Source organism: Pelophylax lessonae (assembly GCF_965119305.1).
Source record: "Pelophylax lessonae genome assembly, chromosome: 4".
Lineage (NCBI taxonomy): Eukaryota > Metazoa > Chordata > Amphibia > Anura > Ranidae > Pelophylax > Pelophylax lessonae.
The window spans coordinates 141,728,222-141,750,997 of record NC_138771.1 but is presented as its reverse complement, the minus strand read 5'-3'; the positions used below and the strand labels follow the sequence as shown (position 1 = coordinate 141,750,997).

Below are 22,776 nucleotides of genomic sequence, written 5' to 3'. Positions count from 1 at the left end.
GATTCCCATTGAAAATTACTGGCGGCCATGTTCTTGGAGTCCCTAGAGGCTTTTTCTGGTGGTGGAGCCCCTTCCTATACCCTAGTGCTGACACTCAGGTTTTTCTCTGCTGATTGAGATTGCTGCAGACATGTGCTCTGCAGACGTTCTGGGCCTTCCTGGTGCATCTCTGGTGTGGGTGGTGAGTCTGGGGTGTCTCTCTCTGCTGGGGGTCTTCAGTGCATTCTGCCTGACCTCTTGGGGGCGCTATAGCGCGGTGGGACGTTCTTATTAAAAAAAAAAAAATCCTTTTTTTAACTTCTTGCTGAGGGGTTCCCCTGGTGCAACATGGACCGTGAGGAACTTTCTTCCCCATCTGACCCCCTCAAGGTGGCTGCAGGGCCCGCCGGATCCCAGCTATCCTTAGGTGCACTGTCAGCGGTCTTGGAATCTTTTGTGTCCAGGGTGGAGGTGGCCTTTAGGGGCGAGGTGCCAAAAAACGCCCCCCGCCTACCCCTGCCTCTTCTGATGTATCAGATTCTGAATCTGATTTAGCCTCCGCAGACATGGGTCTCCCTGCCGGGTCTACTACCTCACGCCCTGTCTCCTCTGATAGCGAGGATGACGCCTCTCCCTGCGCGACTGCACAAGAAAAGGTGCTGGTGGTTGCACTAGTCGTTTCTGTGCGTGAGACTCTAAAAATGGAGGATGCGACTGAGGTGCAGGTTATGTTTGGCACTCACAAGCCATCCAGAGCGGGAAAGGTCCCCCCCCCCCCCCCCCCCCGCATATTTTGACAACATGGTCAAAAAAGAATGGGACCGCCCAAAGCTTCCCTCTGGGGTGCCTAAGCGGATTGCTAGACGCTACACCTTTTGAGGAGTTCCTTGTAAAGAAGTGGACTGTGCCACCTACGGTTGACCCTCCAGTCTCCAGACTGAATAAAACCACCACGATCCCAGTGGAGGATTCCCCGTCCTTTAAGGATCCGGCGGATAGAAAGGCGGAGTCTGTGACCCGCAAAATGTTACTCCCTGGCTGGTCTGCACTAATACTGGTGTTTACTATTGCCCTTTTGCAATGCCTCGCTGGATGTGGCTCTGATATTGGCCCGACTGTCAGTTTCGGCGGTGGTCCTTCAGTGTATACTTTGGCTAAAATACTGGTCTGCGGATCAGACCTCAAAGAAGGCCTTGACTGATCTAACTTTTCAAGGTCATTGCCTGTTTGGGCTACCCTTGAGGACATTATCAAAGGTCTTACAGGGGGTAAGAATACCTTTCTCCCACAGGCTAACAAGGGTAAGGACTTTCGTTTATAGACTGAGCCCCTCCTTTTGAGCACATGGTTTTTTTCATCCCTCAGGGACAGGTGATAACGGATCAAAGTCCTTTAAGGCCTCCTTGGGTGGCTCCAAGCGACCCTGGTCTGGCAAACAAATCTGGTTTCTCAAGACCTGCAGATAAGACCCATTTGGCAAAAGGGTGCGCCCTCACCCGTATCTGGGGTGGGGGGGGGGGCGTCTTTGCCAGTTCCCAGACATGTGGCTATCCTGTACACAGGACAAGTGTGTTCACGAGGTGATACGGTCCAGTTACAAGATCGAGTTTCGATCTGTCCCGCCGGTAAGGTTTTTTCCTTCCAATGTGCAACTGTCCCCGGATCGCTTACAGGCTCTCTTTGGGGCGGTACAGGACCTGTTGCAACAAGGAGTAATATCTCCGGTTCCATCTCTGGAATGTTTTCAGGGCTTTTACTCAAACCAGTTTACGGTCCCCATGAAGGAAGGCAAGGTGCATCCAGTCCTGGACCTAAAGACACTGAATTGCTTTGTGCGAGTTCAGAAATTCAACATGGAATCCATTCGCATGGTGGTGGCTTCCCTACATCAGGGGGATTTCCTGGCTTCCATAGACCTCAAAGATGCCTACCTTCGCATTCCGATATGTGCAGGACATCAACGGTTTCTCTGTTTTTGCCATGGGAGAGTATCACTATCAGTTTGTGGCGTTACCCTTTGGTCTCGCCTCTGCTTCTTTGGTCTCCACTAAGGTGTTGGCTCCGGTCCTGGTGCTGTTACGATAGCAGGGGATATCGGTCTTGGGTTACCTGAACTATCTACTTTTGCATGCAGAGTCTCCCGCGATGCTGGTGACAAACTTGGAGATCACCATGAGAACTCTGGAGTAGTTTGGGTGTATTCTGAACCTTCAGAAGTCGTCCCTGGTTCCTTCCATGAGACTGGACTATCTGGGTCTGACTTTGGATTCGTCCTCAGCCAGGGTGTTTCTTCCTCCAGAAAAACTTCTAAAGCTCCAGACTGCGTTTCAGCTATTGCTGTCCAGCAAATGGTCGTCCCTTCGGACTTGTATGAGAATTCTGGGACTGATGGTGGCGTTCTTCGAGGCGGTCCCTTTTTGCTCATTTCCACACGAGAATCCTTCTCAAATTGAACAAAGATTCAAATTCCCTGGACAGCCATATCCAGCTGAGCCAGGGGACCAGGGGATCCCTGATATGGTGGCTTCAGTCCCGATGCTCAATCTAGGAAAATCCTTCCTCCCCCTATATTGGACAGTGATCACCACGGATGCCAGTCTGTCTGGGTGGGGGGGTGTTCTAGGCAAGCTTTCTGCTGAAGGGGTCTGGTCTCTGGAGGAATTAAGGTTACCGATCAATGTTCTGGCACTGAGAACGATCAGGCTTTGCCTAGTCCACTGGACAAAGTACCTTCAGGGCTGTCCAGTGTGCATTCAATCGGACAATGCCACAGCTGTGGCTTATGTCAATCACCAAGGGGGCACCAAGAGTGTTCTTGCGGCCTTAGAGGTGGCGAGCATCCTTCGATAGGCGGAACGCTCTGTTCCAGCTCTTTCCGCCATTCACATTCCAGGAGTGGAAAATTGGCAGGCAGATTACCTCAGTCTGCAGACCTTGGATCCAGGGGAATGGTCTCTCCACCCGGAGGTGTTCAGCTGTTGTGCAGGCACACCAGAAGTAGATCTATTGGCGTCTCGGTTCAGCAGGAAAGTGCAGAGGATGGTGGCCCAATCTTGGAACCCTCTAGCAGATGCCACAGACGCGCTGGTGGCTCCGTGGGGTCAGTATCGGCTGATGGATGCTTTTCCTCCTCTCAAGTTGCTGCCAAAACTTCTTCGCAGGATCGAGTGTGTGGTTCTGGACTGGCCTCGCCGAGCTTGGTACGCCTACCGGGTCAGGCTAGTCGCAGACTTTCCTTGGAGTCTTCCTCTCAGGGGGGATCTACTGTCTCAAGGGCCAATCTTCCATCATACTTTACAGTCGCTGACGCCTTGGCTGTTAAAAGCCAGGTGCTGAAGGACAGGGGATTGTCTGCTTCAGTTGATTCCCACTCTGCTTAAAGAGAGAATAGAGACTTCTAGAAAGATCTATTGTACGTGGAAGTCGTATATTGCATGGTGAGAGTCTATTGGGGTTCCCCCTCGCTCCTACTTGGTGGCTCGGATTTTGGCCTTCCTTCAACGGGGAGTTGATCAAAAATTGGCCTTGAGTACTATCAAGGATCAGGTCTCTGCCTTTGCACTTTTCTGCCAGAGGCCACTAGGCACCCATTCCCTGGTGCGTAACTTTATCCAGAGGGTGCAACACTTGGCACGGCTGGTGCGACCTCCTTTGGGACCTTAATTTGGGGCTGTCGGTTCTCCAGAAGCCTCCCTTTGAAAATATTCACGAGATTCCCCTGCTTACCTTATCCCAGAAGGTGGCCGCCTAGGTGGCTATTACGTCTGCGCGCAGGGTGTCGGAACTGGCGGTGTTGTCCTGTCCTCCCTCTGGTGGTTCACAAGAATAAAGTGGTGCTTCGTCTGGATCCATCCTTCCTTCCGAAGGTGGTTTCCAGTTTCCACTTAAATGAGGACTTTGTGTTACCCTCCTTGTGTCCTAAGCCTCAACATCCCAAGGAATTTGCACTACATACTTTGGATGTGGTTCGGGCAATCAGGGTGTACTTGGCGACTACTGAATCTTTTCGGAAGTCGGATTCGCTCTTTGTACTCACGGATGGATTAAGGAAAGGGCTAACTGCGTCTGCTGTGACTTTCCAGATGAATCAGTCGGTTGTGCAGGCTTATTCAGTTAAGGGTCAGGTTCCACCTTTCCCTGTTAAGTTGCATTCTAGTCGGGCGCTTAAGCCCCGTACACACGTACCGAATGTCGGCCGAACGATCGGCCGTCTTTTGTCCGGTGCTGTCCTGTCGGTTGAAAAGTGCTAAAGACTGCACACGAATTTTGTCGGCCAACAACAGCCCACTGCAGAAGTGATGTCATGTGATGGTTAACTTTCCGTGTGTTTTTTCTTCTCTGAGCATGCCCAGTCTTGCTCATCTGCTGTTATTCAGCCGAATTCTGTACTGACTGGCGAACAATCGGCCGTTCTGGTGACAGCCAACAAAAAATTTTATAGCCTGCACACCCGATTCTGTTCGGCCGAAAAGTCAGTCGGTTGTCGGAAGCATCATACTAACAAGCCGACAATCGGCCGATCGTTCGGCGGCCGAATATTTACGGCCGACAATCGCTACGTGTGTATGGCCCTTTAGTTCTTCCTGGGCCTTTCGCCATCAGGCATCTGTGGTTCAGGTTTGCAAGGCGGCTACCTGGTTGTCTGTTCACACTTTCACAAAGTTTTATAAGGTGGATGTGCTGGCATCTGCAGATGCCTCCTTTTTGGCCTCAAGTTTTGCAGGCTGCTGTTTAAGCGTGTTTTAGTCTCCCTTGAGGGTGTTTTTAATGTTTTTTTTTCAGGTGTGTCTCATCTTGTTCTGATGAGTCCTATGTTGCCTGGTTGGCTTTGGTTTAGCCTTGGGGAATTATTTTTCTGCTGTTCCCACCCCTCATCTTTAAGGACATCCCTACTGTTATGAAGAACAGACTGCTGCTGTCAATGAACAATAGACAAAATTGGATTTTTGTCATAACGTAAAATCCTTTTCTCTAAATTTTGACGGCCGCAGTACCCGTCCCTCTATATTTTGAGTTGGGTTGGTATTCTTTTCTCTGACACTGCTTTGTTACAAAACTGACATCCTATAGCAGAGAGAAGGGATATACCCCCTGGGACTGCCCATAGGCGTAGCCAGAACTTTTTTCTGCCTAGTGTCCTACTCCTGTAGGAGGGGCAGTATAACCTACTGTTATGAAGACCCGAGACTGCGTCCGTCAAACTTCAGAGAAAAGGATTTTACGGTAAGGCAAAAATCAAATATTTTTTCCAAGCCACATGATTAAAGCCTGATGCTCTAATTGGCTTGAAAAAGGTTGGCACAGAACCCACGCATTTTTGACAATGGGGATTTATTATTCGCTGTTGTCTTCCTGACCCCCGTGGAGTGAGTGCAGGGGTGGGGATCGTCCCTGTGGAGAGCCAGACATCGCATGTTTTTTCGCACCGCTGTGCAGATCACATGCGATGTCTGTGCGATGAGATCTCAGCCATACAAACTGCAGGCTCGCCCCCTAGCTGCTGGCATGCGCGCGACCGACATAGCCCTACGTCGGTTAGCGCAGTAGGGCCAGCCTGCCGCAGTGTATATGCGGTGGGCCGTCTGGAACTGGTTAAAGAAAAAAAAATCACTTTAAAGACTGTGCAGGGAAGATCCGCATCTTAACCCAGAGAAGGTGGAGGCTGATAGACTGGCGGTAATAGAAGGCATTACAATTACATTTTAAAGTAAACTTTTATCAGTATTGTGAAAAGAAGTCTCAGCTTTGCGTACTACTTTTAATATAAAATATTTTATATTTTCCTGCCACCCTTCGTATAGGGTCTGACTCCCAGTTAAAATGGCCATATATCCTACTTCTGGGTGTATTTTATATATATATATATATATATATATATATATATAGGGTACGGAAAAAATTCAGACCCCCTAAAATGTTTCACTCTGTTATATTGCAGCCATTTGCTAAAATCATTAAGGTTCATTCTTCTTCCTCATGAATGTACACATAGCACCCCATACTGACAGAAAAACACAGAATTGTTGACATTGTTGCAGATTTATTAAAAAAGAAAAACTGAAATATCACATGGTCCTAAGTATTCAGACCCTTTGCTCAGTATTTAGTAGAAGCCCCCTTTTGATCTAATACAGCCAGGAGTCTTTTTGGGAAAGATGCAACAAGTCTTTCACACCTGGATTTGGGGATCCTCTGCCATTCCTCCTTGCAGATCCTCTCCAGTTCTGTCAGGTTGGATGGTAAAAGTTGGTGGACAGCCATTTTTAGGTCTCTCCAGAAATGCTCAATTGGGTTTAAGTCAGGGCTCTGGCTGGGCCATTCAAGAACTGTCACGGAGTTGTTGTGAAGCCACTCCTTCGTTATTTTAGCTGTGTGCTTAGGGTCATTGTCTTGTTGGAAGGTAAACCTTCGGCCCAGTCTCAGGTCCAGAGCACTCTGGAGAAGGTTTTTGTCCAGGATATCCCTGTACTTGGCCGCATTCATCTTTCCCTTGATTGCAACCAGTCGTCCTGTCCCTGCAGCTGAAAAACACCCCCACAGCCTGATGCTGCCACCACCATGCTTCACTGTTGGGACTGTATTGGACAGGTGATGAGCAGTGCCTGGTTTTCTCCACACATACCGCTTAGAATTAAGGCCAAAAAGTTCTATTTTGGTCTCATCAGACCAGAGAATCTTATTTCTCACCATCTTGGAGTCCTTCAGGTGTTTTTTAGCAAACTCCATGCGGGCTTTCATGTGTCTTACACTGAGGAGAGGCTTCCGTCGGGCCACTCTGCCATAAAGCCCCGACTGGTGGAGGGCTGCAGTGATGGTTGACTTTCTACAACTTTCATCTCCTGACTGCATCTCTGGAGCGCAGCCACAGTGATCTTTGGGTTCTTCTTTACCTCTCTCACCAAGGCTCTTCTCCCCCGATAGCTCAGTTTGGCCGGACGGCCAGCTCTAGGAAGGGTTCTGGTCGTCCCAAACGTCTTCCATTTGAGGATTATGGAGGCCACTGTGCTCTTAGGAACCTTAAGTGCAGCAGAAATCTTTTTGTAACCTTGGCCAGATCTGTGCCTTGCCACAATTCTGTCTCTGAGCTCTTCAGGCAGTTCCTTTGACCTCATCATTCTCATTTGCTCTGACATGCATTGTGATCTGGAAGGTCTTATATAGACAGGTGTGTGGCTTTCCTAATCAAGTCCAATCAGTATAATCAAACACAGCTGGACTCAAATGAAGGTGTAGAACCATCTCAAGGATGATCAGAAGAAATGGAAAGCACCTGAGTTAAATATATGAGTGTCACAGCAAAGGGTCTGAATACTTAGGACCATGTGATATTTCAGTTTTTCTTTTTTAATAAATCTGCAACAATTCTGTGTTTTTCTGTCAGTATGGGGTGCTATGTGTACATTCATGAGGAAGAAGAATGAACCTAAATGATTTTAGCAAATGGCTGCAATATAACAGAGTGAAAAATTTAAGGGGGTCTGAATACTTTCCGTACCCACTGTATATGTGTGTTTGTGTGTGTGTGTGTATATATATATATATATATATATATATATATATATATATATATATATATATATATATATATATATATATATATATATATATAATATACGATATTGTGGGGCACACCCTAAAGACACATTTCTAAGGTTGGTGCTGCTATAAAGACCAATATACAAATTGAACCATAGAGAATAGCGTGCGCACATACACAAAAAAAGTTGCTTTCAAATCTTGAAGGCTACTTAAAACACCTGCTCTAAATAAGTAAATATGGTGATATGCTATAGTAAATATGGGTAAATATTTTACACTATAAAGGGCAAATTTTAGGGTTTTTTTAACCCCATTATGACGGGTGATGCGAAAAAAGCATGCTGCTGCTACTGAACATCTTAGGCCTGGTTTACACCTAATTGTTTTATTTTGTGCTTTTTGCAGAAACATGCTGTTCATGTAGCATAGTTTTCTATGGGACACGTTCACATCTATGCTTTTTTTTAGCCACTGCATATGTGGAAAGGGTCAAGGAATTTGTTCAACACAACTGCTTTTTTGGTTTAATAGACTTTAATGAAGAAGCTACAGAAAAGCATGTAGTGTGTTTTTGCTGCAATTTGCCTTTTTTAGTCTGTCCAACAAATTGGACAAAAAAAGCATAAAGAAATGCAAATCGCATGTGCAAAAATCCACTGCAGAAACTGATCAAAAGCAAACTGCATGTGTGTGAACCGAGCCTTATGCTGGCCATACACGTATCGATTTTTGGGCGCGAAAATTCATACGAAAAATATTTGTATATTCACTGATTGAAAGAATGTCATTTGAAAATGTTACTTGCTTTTTTAACATTGACTTTTAAAATTAATGTAATTTCTGAACAAAAAACAGTCTGAAAATTCCTTTGACCAAGATGTTTTCTGTTCTGCTCCTTTGAATTTTCTCGTCACTGTGATCGAAAACAAACGTCGATTTGACCCCACTAACGATTAGAAAATGTTCTTGAAATGAAATGTATTTTTTCAAGGTAGAAATTATTTTTGTATGACCAGCATAAGTGACAGCTGGCGCAGGCATCTTTTATCAAGCCGCCTGCCTATGACAAGGGAGTCTGTCATACATAATATATTACAGTTCGGTTTACAAATCGGCAAAACGGTCTTCACATTTTTTATTTTAAGAAAAAAAAAAAAATTAATCTCTTCAGTCTGATATTTACCAGATTCAACCTCTAATAGTATATACAGTATATCTCTTCTGTCTGTTGTTCTCAGAGTGGATTAGAGATTTTGCTCACTAGCCATATAGTTGGTTATTTATATCTACCACTGCATATAGATATTTAAGAATAAATTGCTTTTTTTTTTTGTTTTGTTTCTTCTTTACATGTTAATTATACACCACACTTTTTGTAAGGTTATTATCCGAATAATCGGCCAACTAATCCAATTTTGAAAATAATCGGTAGTTGCAGCCCTAATTCATTCATTAACTGACATAGTAACACTCTGTACTGTGATCAGCTGTCAGTGGACATGGGAGCCGAGTTGCGATAGCTGCCTATGTCCACTGTACTACAGGGAGGGGGCTGGTAAACACATGTTTGACGAGCCCCAGCCCAACCCCCCCTCCCCCTCCTCTCAGCTTTCCGGAGCTCAGTGTGGGCAGAAGCTGCAGACAGCGGGAGGGATACCGCCAGATCAGGTATAGATCGGAGTTGCGGGGGCCGGTACGGGGAGGGGGGTTTAACAAAGTGATGGGGGGGACCCATCTGGATCCTCACTAAGCCCCACGCAGCACCTGAAGCTGGCGGGAGTGGTGGAGGAGGGATGTCTTCTTATGAGGGTAAACTGTGGGGGAGTGGGGGAATCGGTGCTGAGGGGTAGGAAAGTAGAGTGGGGGAGGAGCAGTTTTAGGTGACGGAGCGGCGGGAGGTGGAGAGGCTGGGAACAGGGAGGTGGTAGCATGGGGGGGAGGGGGTCGTTCACATTTTGAGGTTAAGAACTCTGATTAGCGGGTTGTAATCCACTCATTAGAGTTATAGAATTGTTCAACTGAGTATGTTGAACAATTCCGCTATAAGTTCATGGTCATTGAAGTGACACTCAGCTTATAGGAGAGGGAGAAATGAGGTCCTGGCCAACTGCAGACAGTGCTGTTGGTCCGTGCGACGTATGGACCTTGTAGTGAAAGTAGTAAACATGCGGGTAGAGAACTGCACTCAAATTTTAAAGTTTTCTATTTTTGTTTTACTTCTCAGTACTCAACGCTTTATTACTGATCTTTACACATAGCTGTGTGCAATGTCCCATAGACAACAGTGCATCTCATTTCAGATCAGTAAAAACTCACTATTTTTTTACCCCAGCGTGCAGCAGCATTTTTAATGTTTAGTGTGCATGAGACCTTTAAATCCCTCTCAGGCTTGTACAAGATGAATATGGTAAAAATGTATACATAGCTCTTTCAATCATTGCAGACAGTGTATCTTTGTTCTTTTTTTGTTATTTTTTCCCCTGTCTCAAAAGTTCAGTTTTCTTTTTACTGAGATAAGATCTCTTAGTAATTTTTGAAGAGGTAAATAAATTATATATTTTTTTCCATGCATTAGGGTGCAGTGTCTGGATCCGTACAAGCTTCTGATCGTCTTATGAAAGAGCTCAGGGATATATACAGATCACAGAGTTATAAAACAGGTTTGTCCCTTTTTTGTGTTCCCTGCCTTAATTTGGCAAACATTTTGGATTGCTTTCTTTTAACACACTTAGCGAGTCTCTCACTCGTCATGCATGTCTTGCCTGCTATTAAAGGTCCACAACAGCTAATACAACTTAGCCTGCTTTTAAAAGCAGGCTAAGTTTTTTTTGTTTTTTTTTTTAAAACCTCCTTGCATTATATGCAGAAAGGTAAAAAATCAGCATGCAGTATTCCACGCAACATCCTAAATACGTACCTGAACCAGATCTCGATCCCGCGACGTGCACAAGGCTCTCACTTCTCATTGGCTCAGGTACCGCAGCAGGAGCCATTGGCTCCAGCTACTATCAATCACAGCCAGTGACTAAGGCATGGGGGCATGGCTGAGCCCTGCTGTGTCCTGCTGTGTGTGTTATAAACACACAGAGCAGGGCTTGTGAGCGAGCATGCACCATTGGCCCCAGAGCAGGAGGAGGTTCGGGGCTGCTCCTGTGTATTGCAATTGCAGAGAGCAGGTAGGTATATTATATCAAAAAATAAATAAAATATATATCTATAATTCTAGCAAAAAAACCTTTTTAATTTAGGTTAACCACTTCAAACCTCCCACGGTGTATTTACATTGCTACTTTGACGTTAAATACCGGTGTTAATGTAGTCGCCATAACCCCAATATTTCTCTACGTGGCCAGCAGTCCTCTTTAACATACAAGTGATCCCAGTGGTGGATTCGCGGGATCACTTTTATGGTGCCCACCCCCTCCCGCCGCTTCCCAGGCGTTTTCCCAGAGCAGTCGGTAGCGGGGAAAACTATCCGGTCCTCTCTGGTGCTATGCAGGAAGTTAAGTGAGGGCAAGATGGCCCCCACTCAACTCTATATGGCCTTGGAGGACGGGAGCGACTTCATACGTCGCTTCTGCCCAATGGCCTAACTTTACTGTTCTTTTTTTTTATTCAAAAAAATGTATTTTCTCTTTTGTTCATTGACACACAGCTCTAGCTCTTCTGGACCCTTGGGTTAATGCTGCCCCCTACAGGAATAGGACACTAGGCAGAAAAAGTTTGACTACGCCTATAGGGCGGTCCCAGGAAGAATAATCCCACTTCCTGCTATAGGTCATCAGCTTTTTTTCTGCCTAGTCAGGAGTAAGGACCTAGTTCCTTGCTGGGATCTCTTGTCCTAGCGTTTTTGAAACTGAATTTTCTCTTACGTCCTCTGACAGACGCAGATCTCAATGTTTCTTCACTAATGGGAAGTCCCAAAGCAGTGTAGACATGAGGGGTGGGAAGAATGCAACCAAACGTTTTATTCCAGAACAAAATTTCACCCCCTAAAGAGAAAAAAATGGGTAATGCGCCATCTACAGAAGTAGACTAGGCAGTGGAAAGCTTTCACTCGACACACCTATAGGGGCTGTCCCTCACGACATTACCCCAGACACACTGTGCTCTAAAATCTGTTTCTTGCTGCCTAGTTTCGGACCTAGGTTCCCTGCTGGGACTTCGGTCTCAGTTTTGTATTTTCTTTTGAAAATTTTTGTCTCTTTTACTCACTATCGCTAGCTAGTGTAAGGGGGATCCTCCTGGTGAACTACAAGCGGCAGCCTGGCTGGGGTTTCGCACTGGATATTTTAGATCCTTATGGTCTACCAGCCTGGCCAACGAGCGTGAGCAGATAGGGACAAGCCTGCGAGCGGATGCCTCACTGGGACGCATTGACCTGGAACGCCCTGAATCGCAGCGTACCCGTTCTGGCTGGCAGCCCCCCCCCCCACTCAGGGTGAGAGGCGAGCTGTTTTGGAGCGGAGCCCCCTGGTCCTTGGTATGGTGAGTAATGCAACGTCCCCCGTGTCCCTGGGACAGCCCTCTGAGGGGGGAGATCGGGCCCACTCCTGGGGATAGCAGAGCTGTCTCTCTGGAAGATCCCCCTGGCCTATAGTGGCATCTGATGCCTGGGGGGGGGTGTGTGTGTGTGTATGTTACCTTGTCACCTTGTTCTGGGGGGTCCTTTTAGGGGGATTCCCACGGGGGCCTCATCCCTACTAGGTGCTTGGCGCTATTTTCGGCCACCATTTAAGTGTGGGCATAGGCCGTGCTGTATGGGCGGTGGCCATTTTTCCTTTGCTTCCTATTCATTTCTATTGGCACCGTTTTGTTGTGGCTTTTAGGCTACAGAGGCGGGCTCGGCCTCTAGTGATATTTGGTCACTTAAGCCCCGTACACACGTACCGAAAGTCGGCCGAACGATCGGCCGTCTTTTGTCCGGTGCTGTCCTGTCAGCTGAAAAGTGCTAAAGACTGCACACGAATTTTGTCGGCCAACAACAGCCGACTGCAGAAGTGATGTCATGTGATGGGTAACTTTCCGTGTGTTTTTTCTTTTCTGAGCATGCCCAGTCTTGCTAATCTGCTGTTTGTCGGCCGAATTCTGTACTGACTGGCGAACAGTCGGCCGTTCTGGTGACGGCCAACAAAAATTTTAAAGTCTGCACGCCAGATTCTGTTCGGCCGAAAATTCGCTGTCGGTTGTCGGAAGCATCATACTAACAAGCCGACAATCGGCCGATCGTTCGGCTGCCGAATATTTACGGCCGACAATCGCTACGTGTGTACGGGCCTTAACTCTCAGAAGTTTCACATGCTGGAAGACTGACTGCAGAGCAGCGGCTTCTCAGGGTGCTGGTACAGTTAGGGGATTTTTAGTCCTTTGGGCATTCCTCGGACACACTTGGCTCCTGTCAGGACACATTGAATCATTTAAGGAGGACTCCGGCTTTAGCGCGGTGTAGCGGTGCGGAACGCGATCGCAATTTAAAGGGGCAGTGTACTAATTTTTTCTCTGCTACTATCATGGAGTCCCAAGGTTAAAATTACCCCTCTGATTTTTTTTTTTTTTTTTTTTTTGGTGTGCATCCGACCCGTCCGGATCAACATCTCTGGTGTCTTTCTGCAGCCTTAAACTCTGGCGTCAAAGGTGGATCTTGTGTTGAAACAAGTCTCTACCAACAAACGGCCGATGCCCTCTCAGTCCTCTGACTTAGAGCCTGATGTGGTTGCCACAGACAACACCCTCCCCTGAGGGATCCCTGTCCTCAGTCAGACGGTGAGGAGGATGAGTCCTCCTCACAAGCAGAGATTCTTGCCAAGTGGAACAAGGATCCGCAGTGCTTGGACAGGATGATATGTCTAAGCTGTCTCACGAGGTCGGAGCTCTCGTGGGGGCTGCAGTCGCCCGCTCTGAGCCAGGGCAGGTCGTTTCTGCTGCTGTTGTGGACGGTGATCACCACGGATGCCAGCCTGTTGGGCTGGGGTGCAGTGCTAGACTCCCTTTGTGCCCAAGGTACGTGGTCGCCGGAGGAATCGTCTTTACCTATGTCCTGGAACTCGGGGCAACCAAACTCTGCTCCATTGGACGCCTCGGCTGCATGGTCTTCTGGTTCAGGTTCAATCCGACAATGCCATGGCGGTGGCTTACATCAATTATCAAGGGGGACACCAAGAGTGCCAGGGCAGCCAAGGAAGTGGCCGAAATTCTGACTCCGGCTCTCTCCGCAGTTCGCATCACAGGAGTGAAGAACTGGCAGGAGGATTACCTGAGTCGCCAGGTTCTGGATTAAAGGGAATGATCCCTGCATCCGGAGGTTTTTCGCCTCCTGTGTGTCCGATGGGGAACTAATGGAGGTCGATCTGTTTGCATCTCCTCGCCAGGGCGCATTGGTGGTGCCATGGAGCCGCTATCGGCTAATTTATGCCTTCCCTCCGATACAACTGTTATCGAGGTTCTTCCGCAGGTTGGCGGTGAAGGTGCAGGTGATTCTGGTGGCCCCAGACTGGCCTCGTCAGTCGTGGTACGCAGACCTGGTAAAGTTGGTCATCGAGCCTCCCTGGCGGCTGCCTCTGCGAGAGCATCTGCTGTCTCAAGGGCCGATCTTCCATCCTGCTTTACAGTCGCTGGCTTTAATAGCATGGCTGTTGAAGGCCAGGTGTTGAGAGACGGAGGTCTCTGATTCTGTCATTTCTACCTTGCTAAGAGCTAGGAAGACGACTTCCAGGAAGATTTATCATCGTTCTTGAAAGATGTATATTGCTTGCCTGGTGTGAGTCGCAAAAATTGCATCCTCCCCTCCTTCTCGGTGGCGAGGGTCTTGGCCTTCTTGAAGAAAGGTGTGGAACAACGTTTGGCTTTGGGCACGATTAAAGGTCAGGTGTCAGCCTTAGCCATTTATTTCCAACGTCCCTTGATGACTAATTCATTGATTCGCACCTTTCTTCAAGGGGTGCGTCATTTGGCTCCGCCGAGGAGATCCCATTTACCTCCGTGGGATCTGAATTTAGTTTTGTCCGTTTTCCAACGGTCTCCCTTTAAAAATCAGGGAGATTTCTCTGCCTTTAATGTCTTAGGCTCGGTTTCCACTAGTGCGACTTGCGGTGCGACTTGACACATGTCAAGTCGCACAGCAAGTCAAACCCCATTGTTTTCAATGGGGCACGTTTCCACTGCCGCGGCTTCAGTTGCCGCGACCTCAAAAGTAAATCGTGTACTACTTTTGAGCGCGACTTCCCTCTATATATGAGGGACAAGTCTAACTGAAGCCGCGGTTTACTTTTGCTACGAAGTCGTGCTAGAAGTAGCACGACTTCGTAGCCGCACTAGTGGAAACCTAGCCTTAGCCACCAAGAAGGCAACCTTCTATCACCTCTGCTTGCAGGGTGTCTGAGTTGGCGGCTCTGTCCTGCCGTTCACCTTATCTGGTCGTTCATAGGGATAAGGTTGTTCTGCGTCCTAACCACTCTTTTCTCCCTAAGGTGGTGTCAGCTTTTTCACCTCAATGAAGATATCGTTTTACCTTCGCTCTGTCCTATGCCCAAGCATCCCAAGGAATTTTTGCCTTGCATTCGCTGGATGTGGTTAGAGCGATCAGGGTCTACCTGTCAGGACATCTGATTCTCTGTTTGTCCTTACTGAGGGATCTAGTAAGGGTTTGACTGCATCTGCTGCAACCTTATCAAAGTGGATCAGACCGACTATTGTTCAGGCCTATTCGTTGAAGGGTCAGGTGTGTCCTTTCCCTGTGAGGGCTCATTCTACTACAGCGCTGAGTGCCTCTTGGGCTTTTTGCCATCAGGCTTCTGTGGCTCAGGTGTGTAAAGGGGCAACCTGGTTGTCTGTATACACTTTTACAAAATTCTACAAGATTGATTTGATGGCATCCTCGGATGCTTCCTTTGGCCGCAAAGTTTTGCAGGCTGCTGTTTGATAAAGAGACTTGTTTTTTTTTTTTCTCTTTAGGGGGTGACATTTTGTTCTGGAATAAGCCCCTGTTTTGAGTTGAGCTTTGTCAACCTGTTGGCTACGTTTATCCTTGGATAAACATTTGGTTGCATTCTTCTCACCCCTCATGCCTACACTGCTTTGGGACTTCCCATTAGTGAAGAAACATTGAGATCTGCGTCTGTCAGTGGACGTAAGAGAAAATTCGATTTTTTTTTAAGAACTTACCGTAAAATCCTTTTCTGAGTCCTCTGACAGACGCAGCTCCCACCCCTCAGTTTGTGCGGTTGGCTGTGTTTTCTTTCACTGCTTGCTACGAAACTGATTTTAGAGCACAGTTTGTCTGGAGTAATGTCGTGAGGGACAGCCCCTATAGGCGTGTCGAGTGAAAGCTTTTCACTGCCTACTCTACTCCTGTAGATGGCGCATTAGTGAAGAAACATTGAGAGCTGCATCTGTTGGAGGACTCAGAGAAAAGGATTTTATGGTAAGTTCTTACAAAAATCAATTTTTTTTATTTTTTTATTTTTTTCGGTTCCTTTTGAGAACTACAATCAACTGCCGGACTGGATATCCTAGATCCTTACGGTCTTCCCGGTCAGGCCAGCGAGCGCAAACCAACTTTAGCTCTGCACTAGGTTGGCCGCGGCAAAGCCCCACTAGATGGGCCTCCTGGCGTGTAAACGCCTCGCGAAGACGCATGGCCCTGGCCCGCAGCGTGTCTCTGGCCCGCAGCACCCCCATTCCAAGATGGTGCGGTGGTCTGCCTAGAGCACAAGGTGTGGTGAGTAGTGTCCCCCCTCCCTTTTGTTGTCTTTTCTGGGTGGACATGGGCCCCTCCCCGGGTTGGTCGGGCACCAGATCCAGATTGCCCTTCCTTCCCTCTTGTCGCTCCCCCTCACTATCTGGGTCCATCTGCGGATCACCCCCCCCCCCCAATTCACCCATGCCTAGATCCTACCCCCTGGGATGGCAATGCCTGTTTTTCTGTTTGAGGGTGTCGAGCAGATCCCGGGGGGTGGGGGGGGTGGGCGCTTCTTCCTGCGCAAAATGTTGTTTTTTGGAGGGGGGGGGGGTCCTGGTGGGGGTCCCTTGCAGGGTCCCCCTTTGCTGTCCAAGTGTACCTGGGGGTCCAGTGGTGAACTCGCAGGTTTCAAGAAGGTTGAATAAAGCCACCCTTCTCCCAGGAGAAGACTCTCCTTCCCTTAAGGACCCCTTTGACAAGAGAGCGAAATTTCTGGTCCGATACCTTTTTTACCATGGCCGGTTCCATTCTGCGGCCTAGTTTTGCCATAACCTTGGTTTCCCAGACATTAACGGAATGTTCCAAGCTGCTTCCCCATTGAGGTCTCCATTACCTCTGTGGGACCTCAAGTTGGTGCTGTAAGTTCTTCAGAATCCACCTTTTGAAAATATTTGTGAGGTTTCTTTGCTTACTCTGTCACAGAAGGTAGCCTTCTTGGTGGCTAATACTTCTGCGCGCAGGGTGTCTGAGTTGGCTGCGTTGTCTTGTCATTCACCCTATCTGGTGGTTCACAAAGTGGTGCTTTGTCCCTGCCAGTCGTTCCTTCCTAAAGTGGTCTCTGGTTTCCATTTAAATGAAGACCTTGTGTTGCCTGACTTGTGTCCCAAGCATCCTAAAGAGATTGCCTTACATTCTTTGGATGTGGTTCGGGCAATCGGGGTGTACCTGGCGGCGACTGAGTCGTTCCGAAAATCAAATTCTCGATTTGTCCTTGCGTATGGACCCCATAAGGGGCTGGCTGCGTCTGCTGCAACCATTTCTAGATCAATCAGGCAGACGGTGGTGCAGGCCTATTCAATTAAGAGTCCGAATCCTTGTTTCCCTGTTAAGGCCCATTCTTCGAGGGCCCATAGTGTGTTATCAGGCTTCGGTAGTGCATGATTGCAAGGCGGCCACCTTGTCATCCGTGCACACTTTCACAAAATTTTATAAGGTGGATGTGTTGGCATCTGTGGATGCTTCTTTTGGCCGCAAGGTTTTGCAGGCCCCTGTTGGAGAGGGTTAGTACTCTTTGAGGGTGTTTTTTGGTATTTTTTTTATCAGGTGATCTCCAGTTGTTCCTGGTTGAGCTCCTGTTTTACCTGGTTGGCTATGTTTAGCCTTTGGGAAGTGTGTTTCTTGCCGTGTTCTTCTCGCCCCTCATGTTGACACTGCTTTGGGACGTCCCAAGGGTCAAGAAGATTTGGAGCGGTGTCTGTCAATGAACAAAAGAGAACTGGGTTTTTGTCTTACTGTAAAAATCCTGTTCTCTGATGTTCATTGACGGACACAGCACCCCTATTGAGTTGGGTTTTATGTTCTGACACTGCTTGTTACAAAACTGAAGACCTATAGCAGGAAGTGGGGGTATAACCCCTGGGACTGCCCTATAGGCGTAGTCCAACTTTTTTCCACCTAGTGTCCTATTCCTGTAGGGGTCAAGAAGATCTGGAGCTGACCGTTAATGAATATCAGAGAAAAGGATTTTACGGTAAAACAAAAAAATGGATTTTTGTAAGAACTTACCGTAAAATCCTTTTCTCTTAAGCTCATTGACAGACGTAGTCTTCTTGATTCTCAAGAGCTGGGTTATGTTGTCTCCGCAGGAGTAGGACTAGGCAGAATGACAAAACGTTCTGGCTCCACCCTAGGGGCAGTCCCTGAGGGTATATCCTCCCTCTCTCTGCTACAGGGAATCAGTTCTGTTTAAAGCAGTACAGAGAATTTAACCCAACCCAACTCAATGATAGAGGGGCGGGTACTACGTCTGTCAATGAGCTTAAGAGAAAAGGATTTTACGGTAAGTTCTTACAAAAATCCATTTTTCTCTATCGCTCATTGACAGACGTAGTCTTCTTGATTCTCAAGAGCTGGGACATCCAGAAGCAGTGCCACAAATGAGGGGTGGGATTGACAAAATCAAATCCAATCTAGAAGGCCCAACCGGTGCCAAACTAGAAGTTTTAAAGGCTCATTATAAACAAAGAATGAGGCTAAAGAAAAAATTTTCCAACGGAAAAAAACCCTCGAGGTAGACCACTGGTCTCCTCAAATTGCGGCCTGCAAAACCTTGCGGCCAAATGAGGCATCAGACGATGCCATTACATCAACTTTATAATGTTTAGAGAAGGTATGCACCGACGACCAGGTAGCCGCCTTGCACACCTGGACCACTGACGCCTGATGGCGAAAGGCCCATGACGCACTAAGTGCCCGAGTGGAGTGCGCCTTAACAGGGAACGGGGGCTCCCGACCCTTAATAGAATAAGCCTGCACTACCGTCTGTCTGATCCATCTGGAGATGGTCGCGGCAGATGCAGGCAACCCTTTTTTGGGTCCATCTGGGATCACAAAAAGTGAATCCGTCTTGCGAAACGAGTCTGTCGTTTTCAAGTATACCCTGATCGCCCGGACCACATCCAAGGAGTGCAAAGCAAATTCCCGAGGATGACTGGGCTTAGGACACAGGGAAGGTAATACAATTTCTTCATTCAGATGAAATTCTGAAACCACTTTTGGTAGGAAGGATGGATTCGGACGAAGAACCACCTTATCTCTATGAACCACCAGATATGGTGAACGACAAGATAATGCGGCCAGTTCTGACACCCTGCGTGCAGAAGTAATAGCCACCAAGAAGGCCACCTTCTGGGACAACGTGGGTAGAGGAATCTCCCTAATATCTTCAAAGGGAGGTTTCTGAAGAACCGACAACACTAAATTAAGATCCCAGGGGGGTAACGGCGCGTGCACTGGCGGAGCCAGATGTCGCACCCCCTGGATGAAATTCCGCACCAAGGAATGAGTAGCCAAAGGCTTCTGAAAGAAGATGGCTAATGCTGAGACCTGACCCTTGATAGTACTCAAGGCCAGTTTCTGCTCAACCCCTTGTTGCAGAAAAGCCAATATTCGACTAATCGAATAAGACCGAGGACGGAACCCCAAAGGTTCACACCATGCAATGTAGGACTTCCATGTGCGATGATAAATCTTTCTGGAAGTCGCTTTCCTTGCTTCAACTAGAGTAGGAATAACTGAAGCTGACAAACCTTTGTCCTTCAGCACCTGGGTCTCAATAGCCAGGCCGTTAAAGCCAGCGATCGTAAAGCAGGATGGAAGATCGGTCCCTGAGACAGTAGATCCTCCCTGAGAGGAAGTCTCCATGGGACGTCCGCCACCAGTCTGACCATGTCGGCGTACCAAGCTCGACGAGGCCAGTCCGGAGCTACCAGGATTACTGGGATTCCTTCCTCCTCTACCCTGCGAAGAAGTCTTGGCAGTAACGCGAGAGGAGGGAAGGCATATATTAGCTGGTATTGCCCCCACGGGGCGATCAGTGCGTCTGCGGTTTCTGCTAGAGGATCGCGGGAGCGAGCCACGAATCTCTGAACTTTCCTGTTGAATCGTGATGCCAACAGATCCACATCCGGGGTGCCCCACCGTAGGCACAACTGGTGGAAAACGTCTGGATGGAGGGACCATTCCCCCTGATCCAGGGTCTGACGGCTGAGATAATCTGCCTGCCAATTCTCCACCCCCGGAATGAACACCGCAGAGATTGCTGGAACAAATCGTTCCGCCCAGCGAAGAATGCAAGCCACTTCTTTGGCCGCTCGGACACTCTTGGTGCCCCCCTGATGATTGACATAAGCCACGGCCGTGGCATTGTCCGACTGGATCCGAACCGGGCTGCCCTGGAGCTGCTCGGTCCAGTGAATCAGACAAAGTCTGATCGCTCTCAGTTCCAATACATTTATCGGTAACCTGGATTCTTCCGGGGACCAAAGTCCCTGGACAGATAACTGATAACCTCCCCATCCGGATAGACTGGCATCCGTGGTCACTATCGTCCAATATATTGGCAGAAATGACTTTCCCTGGCTGAGCATTGGAGACCGAAGCCACCAAACCAGAGACTCTCTGGTCTGTTTGCTCAATCGTATCTGATTGTCCAGGGATTCCGGATTCCGATTCCATCTGAGAAGAATCTCTTGCTGAAGAATTCGGGTATGGGACTGGGCAAATGGGACTGCTTCGAATGAAGCCACCATCAACCCCAGAACCCTCATGCACGTCCGAAGGGAAGACCAGCTGTTGGACAGTAACAACTGGACTGCTGATTGAATCTTTCGAAGTTTCCCTACCGGAAGGAAAACTCTCGTCCTGACTGTGTCTAGAATTAGACCCAGATATTCGAGCCTCTGGGTGGGAACCAGAAATGACTTTTGCTGGTTCACCAGCCACCCGAATTCCTATAAAGAAATCATAGTAATTTCTATGTTTTGTAGCAAGGTCTGAGGAGACTCTGCATGAAGCAGAAGATCGTCTATGTAACCTAGAATCGATATACCTCTTTGGCGCAGAAGTGCCAACATTGGGGCCAACACCTTTGTGAAGACCCGCGGAGCCGTGGCGAGACCGAAAGGTAACGCCACAAACTGATAGTGGTTCTCCTCTACGGAAAAGCGTAGAAAACGCTGATGTCCTGCGAAAATGGGAATGTGAAGATAGGCGTCCTTGATGTCTATGGACGCTAGGACATCCCCTGGATGCAGGAAGGCTGCTACCGTGCGAATGGACTCCATTCTGAATCTTCTTATGTTGACGAAAGAATTGAGTGCTCTTAAGTCCAGAATTGGACGCACTTTGCCCTCTTTCCTGGGTATTGTAAACAGGTTTGAATAAAACCCTTGAAACCGTTCTGTCCAAGGAACGTGGACTACCACTCCTTGTTGTAGTAAATCTGTGACTGCTCTCCGCAGATCTTCTAAACGATCTGCGGATAGACGGATATTGGAAGGGAAGAATCGCGCCGGTGGGAGAGATCGAAACTCGATCTTGTACCCTGACCTTATGACTTCGCAAACCCATTTGTCCGGGATTCTGGAAAGCCATGGATCCGGGAACCGGCGAAGACGTCCCCCCACCCCAGTTATGGGTGGGGGCGCACCTTCAGGCTTTGGATGGTTTATCTTCAGGTCTGGAGGGGGCGGGCTTTTGCTTGCCCGACCAACGACCCCTGACGCCTCCTGCAGGAGCTTTGGAGGACTTAGTTTTTTCACCCGCTGGACGAAAAAACCTCTTGTGAGCAGAAAAAGAAGGCCCTCGTCTTTGACGAGTTCCTCTACCTTTAAAATTTTGCGGTAAAAAGGTGCTTTTTCCACCGGTGAGATCCTTAATGATCTCATCTAAGTTGGCTCCAAATAGACGCTCTCCTGAAAAGGGGATATTAGCCAATGCTTTTTTGGAACCTTGGTCGGCTAACCAACCTTTTAGCCACAGTGTACGCCTGAGAACCACTGCTGAGACTGATGCTCGCGCCATTAATGGAGTGGCGTCTAACGCCGCATCACATACAAACTGTAACCCCTGTATCATTTGTTCCAACAAATCTGATACCGCCTGAGGGACTTCTTCTAAGTCCCGGCGTAACCACTTGGTCCATTCAGTTACAGCCTGCGAAACCAGACCAATAGCAATTATTGGTCTGAAAGCTGATCCAATCAAGGAAAACATGGTGCGAGACATAGCTTCTATCTTGCGATCCACTGGATCTTTAAAAGACTGAGCGTCTTCTAAAGGAATAACCGTGGCTTTATTCAATCTAGCAATAGGTGAATCCACCACAGGTGGTTCTGTCCATTTCTTAATAAGGGTTTCCTCAAACGGATAACGCCTGTCAATGCGTTTAGAAATATTAAAAGTGCGTTTTGGCAGACGCCATTCTTCTTCGATTGGATTGCCAAAACATTTGGGCAATGGAAAAACCTTCGCCACTTTGATGCGCTTTTTAGTCCCAAAAGGGATCTCAGTTTCAGCTATTTCAATGAGTGCGTTTACCAACGCTTCCTCTCGGGCTATGGCGGATGCCGAAACATCCTCCTCACTGTCTGAAGAGACAGGACCCGAGACACCAATACCAGATGAAGTACCTGCAACTGCAGAAATCGGCTCAGAGTCTGAATCCGAAGTTTCAGATAATAAGGGGTTAGGCGGGGGTCGCTTTCTTGCGCCCTGTCCCTGACAAGCCACTTCCACCCGGGACACCAAAGTTTCCATAATAGCTGACAAAGATTCAATTGTCAATGGGGTGCTGGAGGATCCCGCAGACCCCTCGAGGGGATCCGGAGGAGATACATGAGTGGCAGGGTCCATGTTAATACAGGACACCTTTGCCAGCAAAAACAAAAAAAACTTTTTCTTTTTATTTTTTTTTTTTTTTTTGTGTGTCTCCCCCTAGCGCAATAGCGCCCCTCAGAGTACCTGCTTCTCGATCCCAGAGAGAGAGAGAGAGACCCCCAAGGCTCATCAACCGATGCAGT

The 22,776-nt window shown here is 47.9% G+C and overlaps 1 protein-coding gene across 1 annotated transcript in view; it reads left to right on the top strand.

Annotated features, from left to right (window-relative positions):
• The window catches only part of UBE2Q2 (ubiquitin conjugating enzyme E2 Q2), a 129,553-nt gene that overhangs the window by 66,265 nt on the left and 40,512 nt on the right, over positions 1-22,776 (top strand). The window contains exon 6 of the mRNA XM_082252847.1: positions 10,094-10,178. Within this exon, the coding sequence (XP_082108973.1) occupies positions 10,094-10,178 (85 nt within the window). The remainder of the gene's footprint in view (positions 1-10,093; positions 10,179-22,776) is intronic.